At 34.8% G+C, this 14,776-nt stretch overlaps 1 protein-coding gene and 1 long non-coding RNA gene across 3 annotated transcripts in view; both read right to left on the reverse strand.

The window, feature by feature from the left end:
- LOC6569882 (filamin-A) overlaps positions 1-5,410 on the reverse strand; it is a 30,967-nt gene extending 25,557 nt beyond the window's left edge. For both annotated transcript variants that reach the window (XM_032741566.2, XM_032741565.2), the window contains exon 1: positions 5,062-5,410. In XM_032741566.2, the coding sequence (XP_032597457.1) occupies positions 5,062-5,347 (286 nt within the window). In that variant the 5' untranslated portion in view covers positions 5,348-5,410. The remainder of the gene's footprint in view (positions 1-5,061) is intronic.
- LOC116805989 lies at positions 1,519-2,352 on the reverse strand. The gene is made up of 3 exons (XR_004365485.1): positions 1,995-2,352; positions 1,771-1,911; positions 1,519-1,686 (listed from the first exon to the last, which is right to left on the reverse strand). It is a non-coding gene; the product is annotated as an uncharacterized LOC116805989 (long non-coding RNA).
- Positions 5,411-14,776: the final 9,366 nt, after the last annotated feature.

The following is a 14,776-nucleotide window of genomic DNA, read 5'->3' on the forward strand; positions in this document are numbered from 1 at the left end:
CTTGAATAATAAATAAGCATGTTTTAAGAACGGTTTTAAAAGTAGAACAGTTGTTCTTAGCCTTTCTCGGAACAGTCTTAAAATTTAAAGCGATTTTTATTCTCTAGTCTATGATTTACGACCCCGACTGACAACATTCTCCAATTATTTCTCCAAGTGCAATTTTACCACCAGCTAACGACAATCAACGCAATCGCAACTTTGAGCCGGTCTCAGCTCAATTTTGGACAGCTTTTGGCGTGGGCCACGAAAGGCATTCGTTCAACTTGTGGCACACATTTTGTTATTGTGGCATTTCTCTCAAGCATTGTATTTTTTCATTGTCGCGCACTTGTTTATTTTTTTCTTTTTTTCTTTTGGGGTTAATTGAACCGGGTCGCCGTTTCTCACTAACGGCCTCTTGCTAATTTGAATAAGTCACTAAATTGAGAGACGGAGAGAAGAGATCCCAAGGCGATTGCCCGATTGCTCAGTGGCACAATAAAGCGAATAAGCCTTAATCTAATCACAATTGTAAAATTGTATTATGACCATGATGATACAGAGTGCTTAGATTGTCAAGAGTATTTATTTATTCATTTCTATTTTAAGTGATGCCATGCATCACAACCGTGACGCGGCATCGTTCCAATTGATTGCGTCATGTTAACAACATATCATATGCCATGATTAATACGTGCTCAATGCACTTCACCATCATTAAATAATTTTCGAGTCTTGGTCAGCAAAAATTCAACGGAAATTAACTGATAATGTGGGTTGCATACACATTGTCAACTATTTCGAAAACTGATTCATCTACGTGAGTTTGGCTCAAGCAAATATATTGCTTAAAAAAATAAGAACTACTACAACTCAACACAACGGAAACCACAAACATAATCTTGTTTGTTAAGCAGGAAGAAACAAAAAACAGAAGCTGAATATAAATAACTATTTAAAAACGAAATTTTAATGCTCTAAAAATAATCTATAATCAATTTAGGTAAAACCACAATTAACAAGTTTTTCTGGAAAGAAAAAGTTGTGCTTAACGAGCCGAAAATCGAACACTGTCAATGATAAACTGAAACTTTCTTAAAATTCTTGCACTGCATAAAAATTAAATTTTTTACATATTCCTTTCTTTATAATAAATTAATATTGATCAATATCAATATCAAATTTTGCAAGCAAATGATAAAGAAAAATACATCAAACTTTGCGATTATCATAAAATACCCTGTCGAAAAATCGTAAAAATGTTATAAAAAGCACAAAAATAATAGTTACTATCGTTGGTCTTAATCATTTTTGAGCTTTTCCAGAAATAGCTAAATTAAAAAGTGAGTAAATATTTATTTAGTAAATATTAAATGACGGGAAGCGCACATGATAAGATTATAAGATGAATCGCCTCCATTCGAGTTATACCCAAAATATAAAAACGGAATTTACTGTAAAAATTATTGTTCTTTTATGATTTGCGCCAATAAAAATTTCAAATATTTGAAATGATTATTAACAAGCAATCAAAAATAAGTGAAATTGGGTCAGATGAAACATGAAGCCTCAATAAAAATAAAATGTGGCTAACTGTTTGACTCATCTATAGCAAACCAAGGGCTTCATCTTCATATGGCATCATCATCAATAACAATCAATTGGCTGTGACAAATTGAACTAGACAACTGCGAGTTCCTATAACTAAAATCAGTAAAATGAAAATGAAAAATTTCCAAGCAAGAGTGCTCTAGTCGTGAGAGCTCGTCCGTGAACCCAAATCATTACCTTTGATAAGTCGTGCTCGTCTTAGAACAAGACTCCGACGTCCTCCGATTCCCCCGGTGTTTCTTAACCGATATTTAACAAGTTGTTACACATAGATACATCGATTAGAAAGACAAATCTTAAAAATGCTGGTTTTTAGTGCTATTGGAAATCAGTCTGAATCAATGTTTCGGAATGTTATCGATAAAGTGAACGTGATTTGCCTGTGATATACAAGAACTTACTCAAAATTCTCAGTCTCTAATTCAGAAATTCTCTGAAATCGTTGGATCACACAGGCAAAGAGATTGACATGGTTAGATCGACTCGTTTGTTGATGCTTATCCAGAATTTATATATACCTTGTGCGGCTACAGCTGCCACATACATACTTTTGCAGAACTTTATACCCTTTTCAGATTTTGTCAATGCGTTCAGGCTACGAAAATGAAACACAAACCCAAAATGTACTTATTTTGCAGTGCAAACTTCTCCATAAAAAGCCACAGATGATGTCATTGAGTAAACTGAGCGACTTTTATATGTATCCCCACACGTATTAGGCTTGTTTCTCTTTGCTTAGTATTTTTTCTTTACTCTTTTTGCATTTTATTGCGCGCGACTGTTTTAATCATTTTTTCTTCTTGTTTTTTATTTATTTTTTTGGTAGATTTTTAACGCAAACATTTTTGAGATACGAGTGACGCGAAGCCTTCTACAAATTTGTTGCTAGGGTCTTGGTGTAGATACACACATATATATATATATATATAACTCCATACGACTTTTGCGCTAATTCAATTGACAGCACAAAAGAGCTACAAAAAATATAAAAAAAAGCAGAGAAATGAATTTTGACAGTGGAGTTGAGTTGAATTTTGGGAAACCAGTTCGCAGATCGGTTTCAATGTTCCCAAAGTTTCGAAAAGCGATTTTCTCTCTGTCTCTTAATTTGTAGAGGAAAAGGTGCGTCTTAAATCAACATTAAATTCATTAACTGTATTAATGCAATCAAATTCAATTGGCTCATTGAGCCAAATATATAAAACTGTGATGTGTTTTCTCTTTAAGGGGCAGCAAATGACAAATACGAGAGATATGTCTGTCATAGCTGCAAGTTGCTGCTGATGTAAAAGTCAGTAAATGATTCACTTGATTATGAATGAATAACTGAATTTATTGAATAGGATTGTTATTGGCCATCTAAATGACTAACAGGTTGCTTAAAAATTATATTTTATATTGAAAAATGATTCATAACATGCATTAATTTTGCCAACTGCCACAAACCTTTTTTTTTTTGCCAGATGTTAATCAAAGAATTCGGCAAAAGATATGTCAGCTCAATGCGCAATTTGATAAGTCGAAAGTTTTGACTTATTATAAATTCTCTCTAAATTATTTGCAAAATGTACTTTGCCTTGCTACGTATCTCTAATCGATTCTCTAAATTTGGTATAACTCGTTAAACTGGCATTGTTTCTACCCGCTTTTGTTGTTGATAACAGCAGCAGGCAGCCCTAAAAAATATGTCGGTTAAAAACACATAAATGTTAACATTGTTTACGTAGCTGTCAATTATTGACAAACTGGTTTTTTGTGTACACAAGTATATGGAATACGCATACACACTTATATATACATATATATTTATATATATATATATATATATATTTATATAAATATACAAGTACCTACTGAACTATTTGCTCTCTTATCTGAATGGAATTACACTGAATATAGGCCCAGTGAACTGAAGCAACTCGTCGAGATTGACAAACAAACTTGCGGCTCATCAATTGCGTCATGGATCGCCCATTAAATATGAACTACACTACACAGAGAGAAAATGTTGCACTGAAATTAAGCTGAATAAACCCAAAGCAAGTATTCGTAATTGAAATAAAACATACTTGATACAAAAGATATATTTAAATATACAATTAGTATCATGCTACCCAAGGTTTTTATTGGCTAAGTCGAGTCGTTTATTGATGCTGATCAAGAATATATATAATTTAAGGCGTCGAGGATGCTTTCTTCTGCTTCTTACATAATTTTGCACAATTTCATTATACCCATTTGACTCATTTTCAATGTTCTACCCTGAAAATATCGTTAAAAAAGTGGCAGTGTTTAATTACTAGAAATAAGTGAAAACCACCTAATGAGTTACAAAAGCGGCCTTTTATGTTAATTTTCGCGCTGTGCACGAGAGTTAATAGACATAATCTACATATGGTATACATATGGTATATATAGTATGTCTGACTGAGTGATCTAATGAAAATGTTGAGCTTAGGTTTCGAGTCGGGACTGAGTCATCAAAGAACCTAGGCTGACATATCACATGCTCAATACTTTTAATCAATGCAAATTAGCGTGATATCAAACATATTGTTCAGAACGCATCAAGCTCGTGATAAGTTAAGGTCTCATCTACCACAGTGAAGCCGCATCTAATGAAACTAACCTTCAACACTGTCCACGCTTCGTTGCTGTTCTTTTGTGGGAAAACTCTGGCCATCAAAATTGATCGCTGTGAGTGTTAAAACATTCATTAGTATATATGAGTACTTTAACTGACATCAGACACACTCATACTCACACACACTTACATATACATATGAGTATAATGAAAAACAAAAAACGTGTTCGCATCGTGCAACAACTGCAAATTTATTGTCAAGTGAGTACTGATCTTAAATTATGCATTCAAATACAAATGAAAGTAAAACTCGCATTGAAACCTGGCGCTATACAAATTGATATATATATATATATATAAAATAACCGACTGCTGGGCCCCTAAACAACATATGACATCATTTTTTTTTAGTCAAACAGCGAGGCTACAACAAAATACCAAACAAATGAGAAAAATAACATAATAAAATACAATTTGTTTGGAATGCAATGGAGGAGTTGTTAGCTAACTCGAGGAATTATTTCTGCTTTTTTTCTTTGGCTTCCTCGCTGATAATACAATTATCGCCTATTATGCAATTTGCGTGAAAATATTTGAGACTTTATTTTCCAGCTACCACACGTAAGGTAATTTGCAAATTGAAGATGACTCATTGGCCCAAAGAAAACGTGACTTTGGATCGCACTTCGTTTTGCTTTGCCAATATGTGACCACAAAAGATACTGTATGCATTGTATATCCGTTAGGAACCCAACCCATTTCAAAAGCTAATCCGAAATTCGCAGAAACCAAACATCTTTAACTCGAACCCACATCTACCGAGTGACAGCGTTTGAATTTTGGTATTTCTTAGATAGATTGAATTAAGATTTAAGGTCACTTACCAATATTAACAATTTTGATGCCCTCATCCTGAAGGAATTTCAGGGCAACCGATACGTTCTCCAATTTCTGGCTACGGAATGTTGGACGTTTATTGTATTTGGGCAGACGCTTCTGTGAGAGCACCTCGATGAGGGCAATCAGACGCAGTCCATCGGACAGATCCGTTTCCAGATTGTTGATGGAACGATCGATGGTCTTCAGATGCTCATTGGCCCATCGTGTGAACGTGTTCTGTTGAATTTTCTTCCATTGCGCATCCTCGGCTAAATCCCGTTCGGCCTCCATATCTTCGTCAAAGTTCTCGTCGTACTCTTCCGACTGCTGATGTTGCTGTTGTTGCTGCTGCTGCTGTTGGTAATATTCGTTAGTTGTTGATTGGCAACAAGTGGGGCAGGATATGAAAATGGAAATGTGGACAGATGGGACAGATGGACACGTGGACCACATGGACATGTGTGAGATGACATGACAGTTCAGTGTGGGTGGCTGGGGCTTTTTAACTACGAAAACCACTTAATGCCATATGCAATAAATGGAAGCAAGTAAAACTGCGCTCGACTAGCAAGTACCCTGTACCCAAGCCTAACAAATTATTTAATATTCGTGAGTTATTAATTGGAATTTTTATTTGAAAACTTGTAGCTTACAAATATCAAAATCCATTGAAATATTTTGAAAAAGGTGTTTATTCTCTTGTGAAGAGTTTAGGAGAGAAAAATAAATACAAAAAAACAAACAGAAATATCTGTAAAATGCATTTTTTTTCTCATTTTCAGAGTTTTAAAGGGAGGAAAAAAAAGTAAAAACTAGGGAAATAGGAACTAGGGAACACATAAAACGAACCCAAAGTTACAGTATTATATATATATAACATGGATTAATAAAAATCTCGAAATTTTAATCAATTGCTTTGAAATTAAACAGACAATAAAATGAAATTGATGCTGATCGAGACTATTTGGATGTGGAGACAGGGTATTTACAAAATAAAGTTCTGCCTGACAGTGCCAACAATTGAGCGTGGCAACTTGTATTCGATACAAGCTTTGGGCGTGGCATTGGACACATAGCAACGCAGGCATGTTCCACTTTTATACACACACACTCACACATACACACACACACACACTCAAAGAGCAAAGTTGGAGTGTGCATTGGGACAACTTTCCACACACACAAACGCATCTTCAGGCAGGCCACACTGGCTTATACAAATAGAGTCGCCACGAAATTTGCCTACGCTAGCTCTAAAGCATTTCCAACTGGAAAACATAACAAAATTCAATGTGGCAAATAATACACTTTTTTTAATCGCAAAGATTCTAAAAAGAAGAACACACAACAAAAGAGAAGCTCGCCAACTGCAAAGGAGTTGAATGCGAAGCAAAAAGTGAGAAAAAAAGAAAGATTCGCGTGCCAGTGCCACAAAAGTTTGACCGAATATATATACATATATATAATGCATATATACATATATATATATATATATATATATATATATGGATATATAGTTGTATAGATGTGTGTTTGATTCTGTCTGCGTTTGTTGGTGTGCGTGAGTGTTTTGATTCTGTGTTGTCGTCTGGCCGGCAACCAAAATAGAGTAGGTAGCCAGCAGTGCTGGCCTTCTGGCTATTTAATAGCTGACTCTAGCTCTTTGATAAGCAAAAATGATGAATATGAGAACAAAAACTTAAGAACCAATCGTTGGCCAGCAGAGCATATTGAAGTCAGAATCAATACTCTGAATACAAGTTTCTGATTACAACTATTTAGCGGCTAGTTATTGTTTTTTTTTTTTTAACTTTTTATGCTGTCAACACTTATTAGCCGGCAATCCAATGCAAAAGGGCTGACAGAAGAAGAAAGTGGAGCGACGGCGAGAGCGCGGAGAGAGGACAACTTAATTCGTCGCAACGCTCGTTGCGCAGCGTGTGAAGTTCATTAACATTTTCATTAATTCGAAATTGCGAAATGTTCGCACAATTTGAAAGAAATGTTGCAATTAAAAAACAAGGTCTCCTTTACCAAAAAACATTAAAAAAATGCTAAAGCAAAGCTGAAAAGGCGACTCCAATGGAAGCCCAAGCACACACGCACACACACACACACACACACCTGCACTTGTTGATTGAGTTCGCTGTTGTTGTTGGAGTTGCTGTTGTAGTTGCTTGTTGGCTGCTGGGCGTAAAAACTTAAATTGCTAAAATTGTTGTTGTTGTAATTTGTATAAGCACACGCGACGTTGTTGTTGTTGCTCTGCGGCTGTATATTTGGCGGGTTCTTTCTGTAGTTGTTGTGGTTTAGAAACAATGTCGCCTGCGTCTGCTTTTGACTGTTGTTGTTGGTGCTGGTGCTGTTGCTGTTGCCGTTTGTATAATTCGCGTTTTGTTGTTGACTGATATTTGTTGGGTTTCTTTGCCGCTCGTCGCCGACAGCTGCGTCGTTACTGCTGAGCGTACCGCCGTTAACTAAAACCAACTGCTGCTGATCGCTATACATTTTGATGGCCGGTTTCCCTGTGGTTGTCTCTGCTAGTAAAGTTTTTGTTGCTGTTGGATCTCCCACTGTTGATCAGAGAGCGGCGCTATCACGCTTTTGCTTCTTACTTGTTTTTGTTTATCGATGTATTGCTCTCTCTCTCTCTCACTCACTCTCTCTCTCTCTCTCTCTCTCTCCCTCAGGCGAGCGCTCTCTTGAATGGTCGTTCGCTCGTTGTTTCTGCTGCACTCGATCACTCTCTTTCTCTCTCGTTCTGTCCGTTGCTTACAAAAAATTCCTTTGCTTTGGCGCTCTTGCTTACACTCTCTCAGCTGCGCGCATTTTACACTCTGTGCAATAAGTAAACGTTCATTTAGCATTTTATAGCATCAAAAAATATTTAGAATTTATTTGTATGTATTTTATTTGTTGTGTGTATATAACATATATATATTTTTGTACACATATAAGTGTGTAACAGTTTGCTTAATTTGAGCGACTTTATTGTCATGTTAAGTAATAAGTTTAAAGTAAATTGCCGATTCTAAGTAATTAAGTTGTAAATAGCGAGAATAATTCAATAGAATATGCTTTAAGCCCCCTCTATAATGTATTCTGGAAACAGCCCTGATACACAAACAAACATTGCGATGACCGGTTTGTTTTTTTTTGCCTTTGTCTTTTTTGTTGATTTGCTTACCGGTCTTTTGCTTGCATTCCCACTTCTTCTCACGCTCTTTTTATCCCTCTCTCGCTCGCTCTCTCTTTTCCATTCTGCACTCTCTGGCATCGCCTTCAAAAATTCTTGACCCTCTGCCACTCACGCTCTCAGTGCCATTTACACTCTGCCCAAAACGTTGGTATGCGTGCATTATAATTAAAGTATTTTATTCTCTTGCTGAATTTGTTATAAATACATAAACAAAATAACATATATTCTGCTGCGTACGAAAAAATAACACCAAAACAAGAGCAATTTTTTTAATAATTGAGTTATTTAAATTTGAATTGATAACAGTGCTTTTTTCTCTTGAATACTGCTTATAAGCGCGATATTTAGTACAGACATTAAATAATATTTATACATATTTTATATGACTGACTCCGGCTTAATAATTTACAACTTCGCCTCAAAGTATGCAATTTATTTGGCAATAAACTGAAGGGGCTCAAATGAAGGTTATATATTTGATAAAGAATTCTTATTCCCTTTATACCATTTATGATATCGAATATAAATATGGATTTGCCTACATCATTTAAGTGATGAGTCAAAAGTAATCAGTTAGCAATTCGAGGAAGGCTCACAAAATAAATGTGGCTAAACTCTTAAATCAAAGCTTCACATTGTTTTTAAATAATAAAAATAATACATATATTTTTATGAATCATTGAACAATGTTAAACGGCATAACTTTAATTTATGCCTCAAACGTTTCTTTCCGAAAGCTTCGTTGATTCCACGTCTGCTAAAGTCTCACAGTTTTAAAGATAACAGAAAATTCCTTATATTCGGTATGCAATTGAATATGATTCATGCACTCAAACACTCTAAATAAAAACAAATAAATGTAGTCAAATATTTGGCATACTTGCGAATTTTGCTTTTGGCAATCACCTTCTTAGGGAGAGACAGAGAGGCAGAGAGAGGGAGAGAGAGAGAGAGGCATACACAAATGCAAGCTGACATTTGAATGAGCGAAGCAAATGTGACCTTCTCAATATGGTTAGGAATTGTTAATTTTAGCCAAATTAGTCAAATCGTAGCAGCAACTTGAATACTGATCAGCTGATCGGTTGATCAGTTGATGAAAAGTTGAATTGATCTGCCTCACAGAAATCCTTCGATGCTCGTTGCCACAAGGGAGTGCCAATTTGGGTGACCATTTTAAGCAGTCGACTCAACTGACTGACCTTAAATTGCCAGCAACAAATACACTTAGAGAAAAACTAAGTTCAATGTTGGCATGGCAACGACAAATTGCTTTTCAAGATTTCTCTTTTGAATTTTTAGATTATTGGGAAGAATTCACTTAGTCAATCACCGAAAAACCTTAAAAAAAATATGGCAACAATAATCAAAACCATACAAATAATAAACAATTTTTCTCCAAGTGTTGCTAAGTAGCTAACAACTTGTCCTCATATGGAAATCTAAAACAGTCGCCTCGTACCAAAAATGGTGCCAACAAATACAATGTGGAAAACGTGAGGCGCCACTTGCGTCGACTTTTCTCGGAGGTGGGTAGGATAGTGGTGGGGGGGTTCAACATGAATCAGCGCACGTAGTGTAATGAAATGCTAAATAAATTTGCACTTCCATTTTAATTAATTTGAATTTATGTGCAACTAAATTACACATCACAAAAACAGCCAACAACAATTTTTACAATCTCTCTCTAAAAATAAATAATTGACAAAATATTTTGGTTGTTTTTATATGAAAAGGTAATGTAAGCCAGATGTCCTCCAATTTAGCTAGATGCATAAGAATATATGGAAAATAGTGAAGCAGATGACGAAATTGTGGATCCGTTTATAGAGAAAAAAATTACAAGCCACTGAACTGGTTAAAGAACCTTGAATCAAATTGATTGACTTCTTTTTTCATAGAATGATTTTTAATGTGATTAATATTCTTCAGTTAAAAATATTGCAATAACTTTGCTTTTGCATTGTTTTCCTCTGTGTGTAGGACAGGTAATATAGATGACGAAGTTTATGTTTTATTCGACAGTTGGAAAAAAAAAACCAACTCACTTTGCGTGATGCCATTTTGAGCGTTTTTGTCTATTTTTGAATGTTTGCAAGTGAATAATACTTTTTTGTTATATTTTTGTTGATTATAATACTGATCACTAATCACCACAATGCCTCGGTCTGGGCTAAACACGTTTTCAACACACACACACAGCTGATTTGTATATCCGTATATATATATATATATATATATATTTTATGAGCTGCGCGCTTTGTTTATTTATTTGTTGTACTTTTGATTATTCACTTGGGGACTTGACTTTGGGGTCTGCATTGGGAAACTAGTATGCGTTTTTCTTGTTCTTCTTCTTTTTATTTGTCACCGCCTTCGCTTTGTTGTAATAATAATAATAATGTTCATGTTCTGATCGTCGCAGTTTCTCAGTTCGACTGAGTTGTGTTCGCCTCCTTGCTCAATGTTTTTATGTGCGGGGCACCAAATGCGCGCAGCTCTTCTTCTTCATTCTTTCTGTTCGCTCAATTTCTTTATTATTATTTTTCAGAATTTCTACAGCCGCGGCCAAAAGCATAGCAACAGTTTTGAGTTGGGGGCCACAATAAAACTTACCAAATATGGACAAATATGTATGGACTTTTTTTATTTGAATTAACCCGGATTATTTTTATCTTATCAATTGAAGAAAATATTTGTGGCAGTTTTAGATCTATGGTTAATAGTTATAACTAACCCTATAGATATAAATGCAAAAAAAGAAGGTTTCCAATTCACAAACAGATCAAAAATTTAAATTTTGTACTCAAATTAAATCCATACTTTGTCAAAATCCATCCCAGTTTGAAATTCTAAGGCCGTTGCACGAATATTAACTCATATTACTCATATTAATAAAGCTATTATACCGAGAAACGGTAATACTGGAATTCATATTAATAACTATAATTTTGTACACGTATTGTTTTATATATTGTAATTATTTTTAAAACCAAGAATGATTTCTTATTATCAACAAATATTCAGAAATGGATTGTTATTAAAAACGTAATAATTTTCTTAAATATGTATTAAAATGTTTGACTAAAAAAGTTTCTAATAAATTGGCAACAGGTGTAGTGATCATCAATACATAATTTCTTCAATATTTGCTGTTTGTTTTGTGTTGTGTTTTGGTGTTTGCCAGCTGACGTCGGCGACAACGTCAACGTCAACTGCGACTGCGACTGCGACTACGACTGCGAATATGACTGTGACGCTTGCGGCACTCTTGATTCTGTTCAACGCCATTTGGCAGGAGCAGCAGCGATATTTGTTGGTCCCCCCCCCACTCTCTCTCTCTTTCTCTGGCACCTTCTCTCCCTACTCTCAACTTGATGATTTTTGCGCGCAGCTGATTTTGTTGTTCTTTTATAAATAGATATTTCTATGTATTATTGTTGTTGCGCTTGATTTTAAACAATTAAAAGCGGCAAGCATGCTTTTGATTGTTGCCAATTGCAAAAAATCGCACTCAAGTTCATATTGTCGTTTTGTCTACCTGCCCCATGTGCCAGTCAGCCTCCCCCACCCCTTTCACTCGTGACTCATTGCAACATAATTTGTACTTGAAATCCACAAAACAGATTGGCATTAAAGTATATAATAATAATTTTTATATTTTTTCAATTTTTTTCTTAATTTTAAATAGTTTAATTGAATTAAAAGAGATTAAATCTTTTCTTTTCATTCGGTTAGCAACGCGAATCATATATATAAAGAGGACAGGATCGCTGGCACTTCCCCCCTACCCCGTTGAATACCCCAAAAACCATTTGTATAACAACAAAGAAGATTAAGTCTTCATAAAAATATGAAATAAATTGTGTGAATGCTTTGCGGCATGTTTAGACTTAGTTGATGACTAGTGTTAGTCACTACATCATAACATTTCAATTTTATTTTGAGTCATCACTTTGCGAGTTTGCATTTTTATTATAATCATATTTCTTAGATAAAAGACTGCGTTTTAGCTAACATTCCACTATGTTCATTAATTATTTCAAATTACTTCAGATAAGAAAGTACAACTATTTATTTATATTATTTTTTTTTAGGTACTTTTTTTATCAAAGTAGAGCCTAATAACACGTATATATAGTGAGTTTAGTCGGAATATCTAATCACAAAAGAACTCATTCTTTCACCGATTTTTCAAAATTTTAGAAGTATTTTAACACGTAAAAGTGAAGAGAGCCAAACAAAACTTTTTACTTATTATGGCAACTGTATGATATAGCAATCCAATATGTATACTCTACTTCGCTTAGCAACCGACAACTTGACATGTCTATATCGTCTGGTCTGCTGATGCTGATCAAGAACATATATAATATTTATAATACTCATACCAACGGTAGTCCTACATTTTCATAATACTTAAAACATCATACTACGCATAACTGTTGTGGAAAACATTATAAATGTTAAGCCTAAAAATTCTATACATAAATTAATTTAAGAATTTTAGTTGCCAAATTTTTCGCGTGTTTCTAAATATTCAATTAAAAAAAATACAAATTTATATTAGTTATAATTTTGCATGCTACATTTTATGGCATGTCAGCAGCTGTTTATCATTTGATGTTTGCGCTGCGTATTCGGGCCAACTCGGCGTATACTAAATACTTAATATTCACGTGCAACCAATTGGCTTTAAGTGCCTCATTCCCGCCACATCTCCCTTGCTCTCTCCTCCCTCTCTCTCTCTCTCTTTCCCTCTCTCTCACTCTGTCTTGCTTTCTCTCGTCTGTACTTTTTCGATATATCCAAAAATAAAAACCATTTTATACTTCAACACAATTGCCAAACGTACAAATTTTCGCAATATTTCAAATCTCTGAATGTTTTAGTTCAACATAAATCGAACGGCTTTTTTTCAATGCTGGAAACTTGTTATACCCTTCCCAAGGTTATTATAATTTTGTCGTATATCTTATTGCAGACAATAAATATGTAGGAGTCAGCCAGATCGGATAACAATATAATATAGCTACAATAGGAGTGATCTGTTAAAAGATATGTTCTTGTATAAACAACTCTTGTTTACCAACTTATCCTGACCAAAGTCATCAGTTATATTATAATAGTTCGATAGAAAATCATCAATATCGGACTACTATAACATATAGCTTTCATAGGAAAGATAAGTCAATTTAATAAACTTATACTGATATTTAGTTATCGATAGTTTCACTATGGTCTGGAAGGGTGTGCAATCTTCAACATGCCCAAGATAGTTTTTTTTTCTCTTGTTGTGAATAAATTTCATGAATTTCATTCCAATTTGGCACTCAGGTGTGTCGAGGCGTGCAACTGTTTCTAAAATAAGATCAACTTCAACATCTGGCGCTACATTTCGGACAGACTGAAATCACTTTAGAAGTGTAGAAGTTCCAGTGCAGGGGCTTGTCAAAAATTGTTTCACAAAATGGCAAACAAGTATTTTTTCAACAAAATATATACTGAAAAGAAAATTGAGAATTTTCAATTTGCTTGCAAAATGCTATACACTTATATATATATGTACATATATATTTATATATATATACACACAGAAACACACACATATAGATCTTGGACGTATTATTCATCGCATTTTCTTCTAGTATATTTCTAGATTTTTGTCGCGTAATTTGCCTTGAAAAGGCAAAATCATTTCACATACTTAGACATTTTATGCATAATACTCGCTATGCACTAATTGAGTAATTATGTGGCGCTATATGTATGAGAAACACACGCGTCTATATAGTATATAGATGTATACGTATGCACGTTTTTGATTTTTTGTGGCCGCTCAAAAATGTTTTCCGATTGCGTATACGCCGCGTTTGCCTTGACGGAGATGAAAACACCGCACACTTCAAAGTCAGTGCAGCAACTGAAAAAGTCTTTTCGAAAATGCCTCAGTTATGGCCCACACACACACACGCACATACACACCCACACACACACACAGACAAACTTTAGCCAGAAGCATATTGCTGAATTTGAGAGGGAACAGAAAATTGCTTCGAAAATCTGTTTTCTTTTTTCAAAATTTCCATGCGACTGTCACACGAAACAAATATGTTTTTGAGCGTTGCCCATAAAGAATTCTTTGAACAAACTTATGACTAAGAGTCACGTCTTGTCTCATCTTGTCTCGTCTCGTCTCATCTTGTCTCGTCTCGCCTTCTCGTCTACCTGCCTTTTAATTAGAGCAGCCTGCTCTGCTGCGACACGTGTCTGGCTAGCCAGCAAAAAAGAGACAACAACAACGCCACTGACAATAACAACTGACAATGACACACTCGTAAATCATCGAAATGCCATCAGCATATTCAAGCTGACTCAACTCAATATTTGACTATTCTTCTCGGATATTTGTTGGACATTGGCCAAGCTTTTTATGAGCAGGACGCAATGGCACAAAAGTCTAATTAGTAATTACATAAAATTATGTGAATAAAATCGTGAATATGAGCTATGCTAATAAG

Source organism: Drosophila grimshawi, unplaced genomic scaffold (genome assembly GCF_018153295.1).
Source record: "Drosophila grimshawi isolate 15287-2541.00 unplaced genomic scaffold, ASM1815329v1 contig_311, whole genome shotgun sequence".
Classification (NCBI taxonomy): Eukaryota; Metazoa; Arthropoda; class Insecta; order Diptera; family Drosophilidae; genus Drosophila; species Drosophila grimshawi.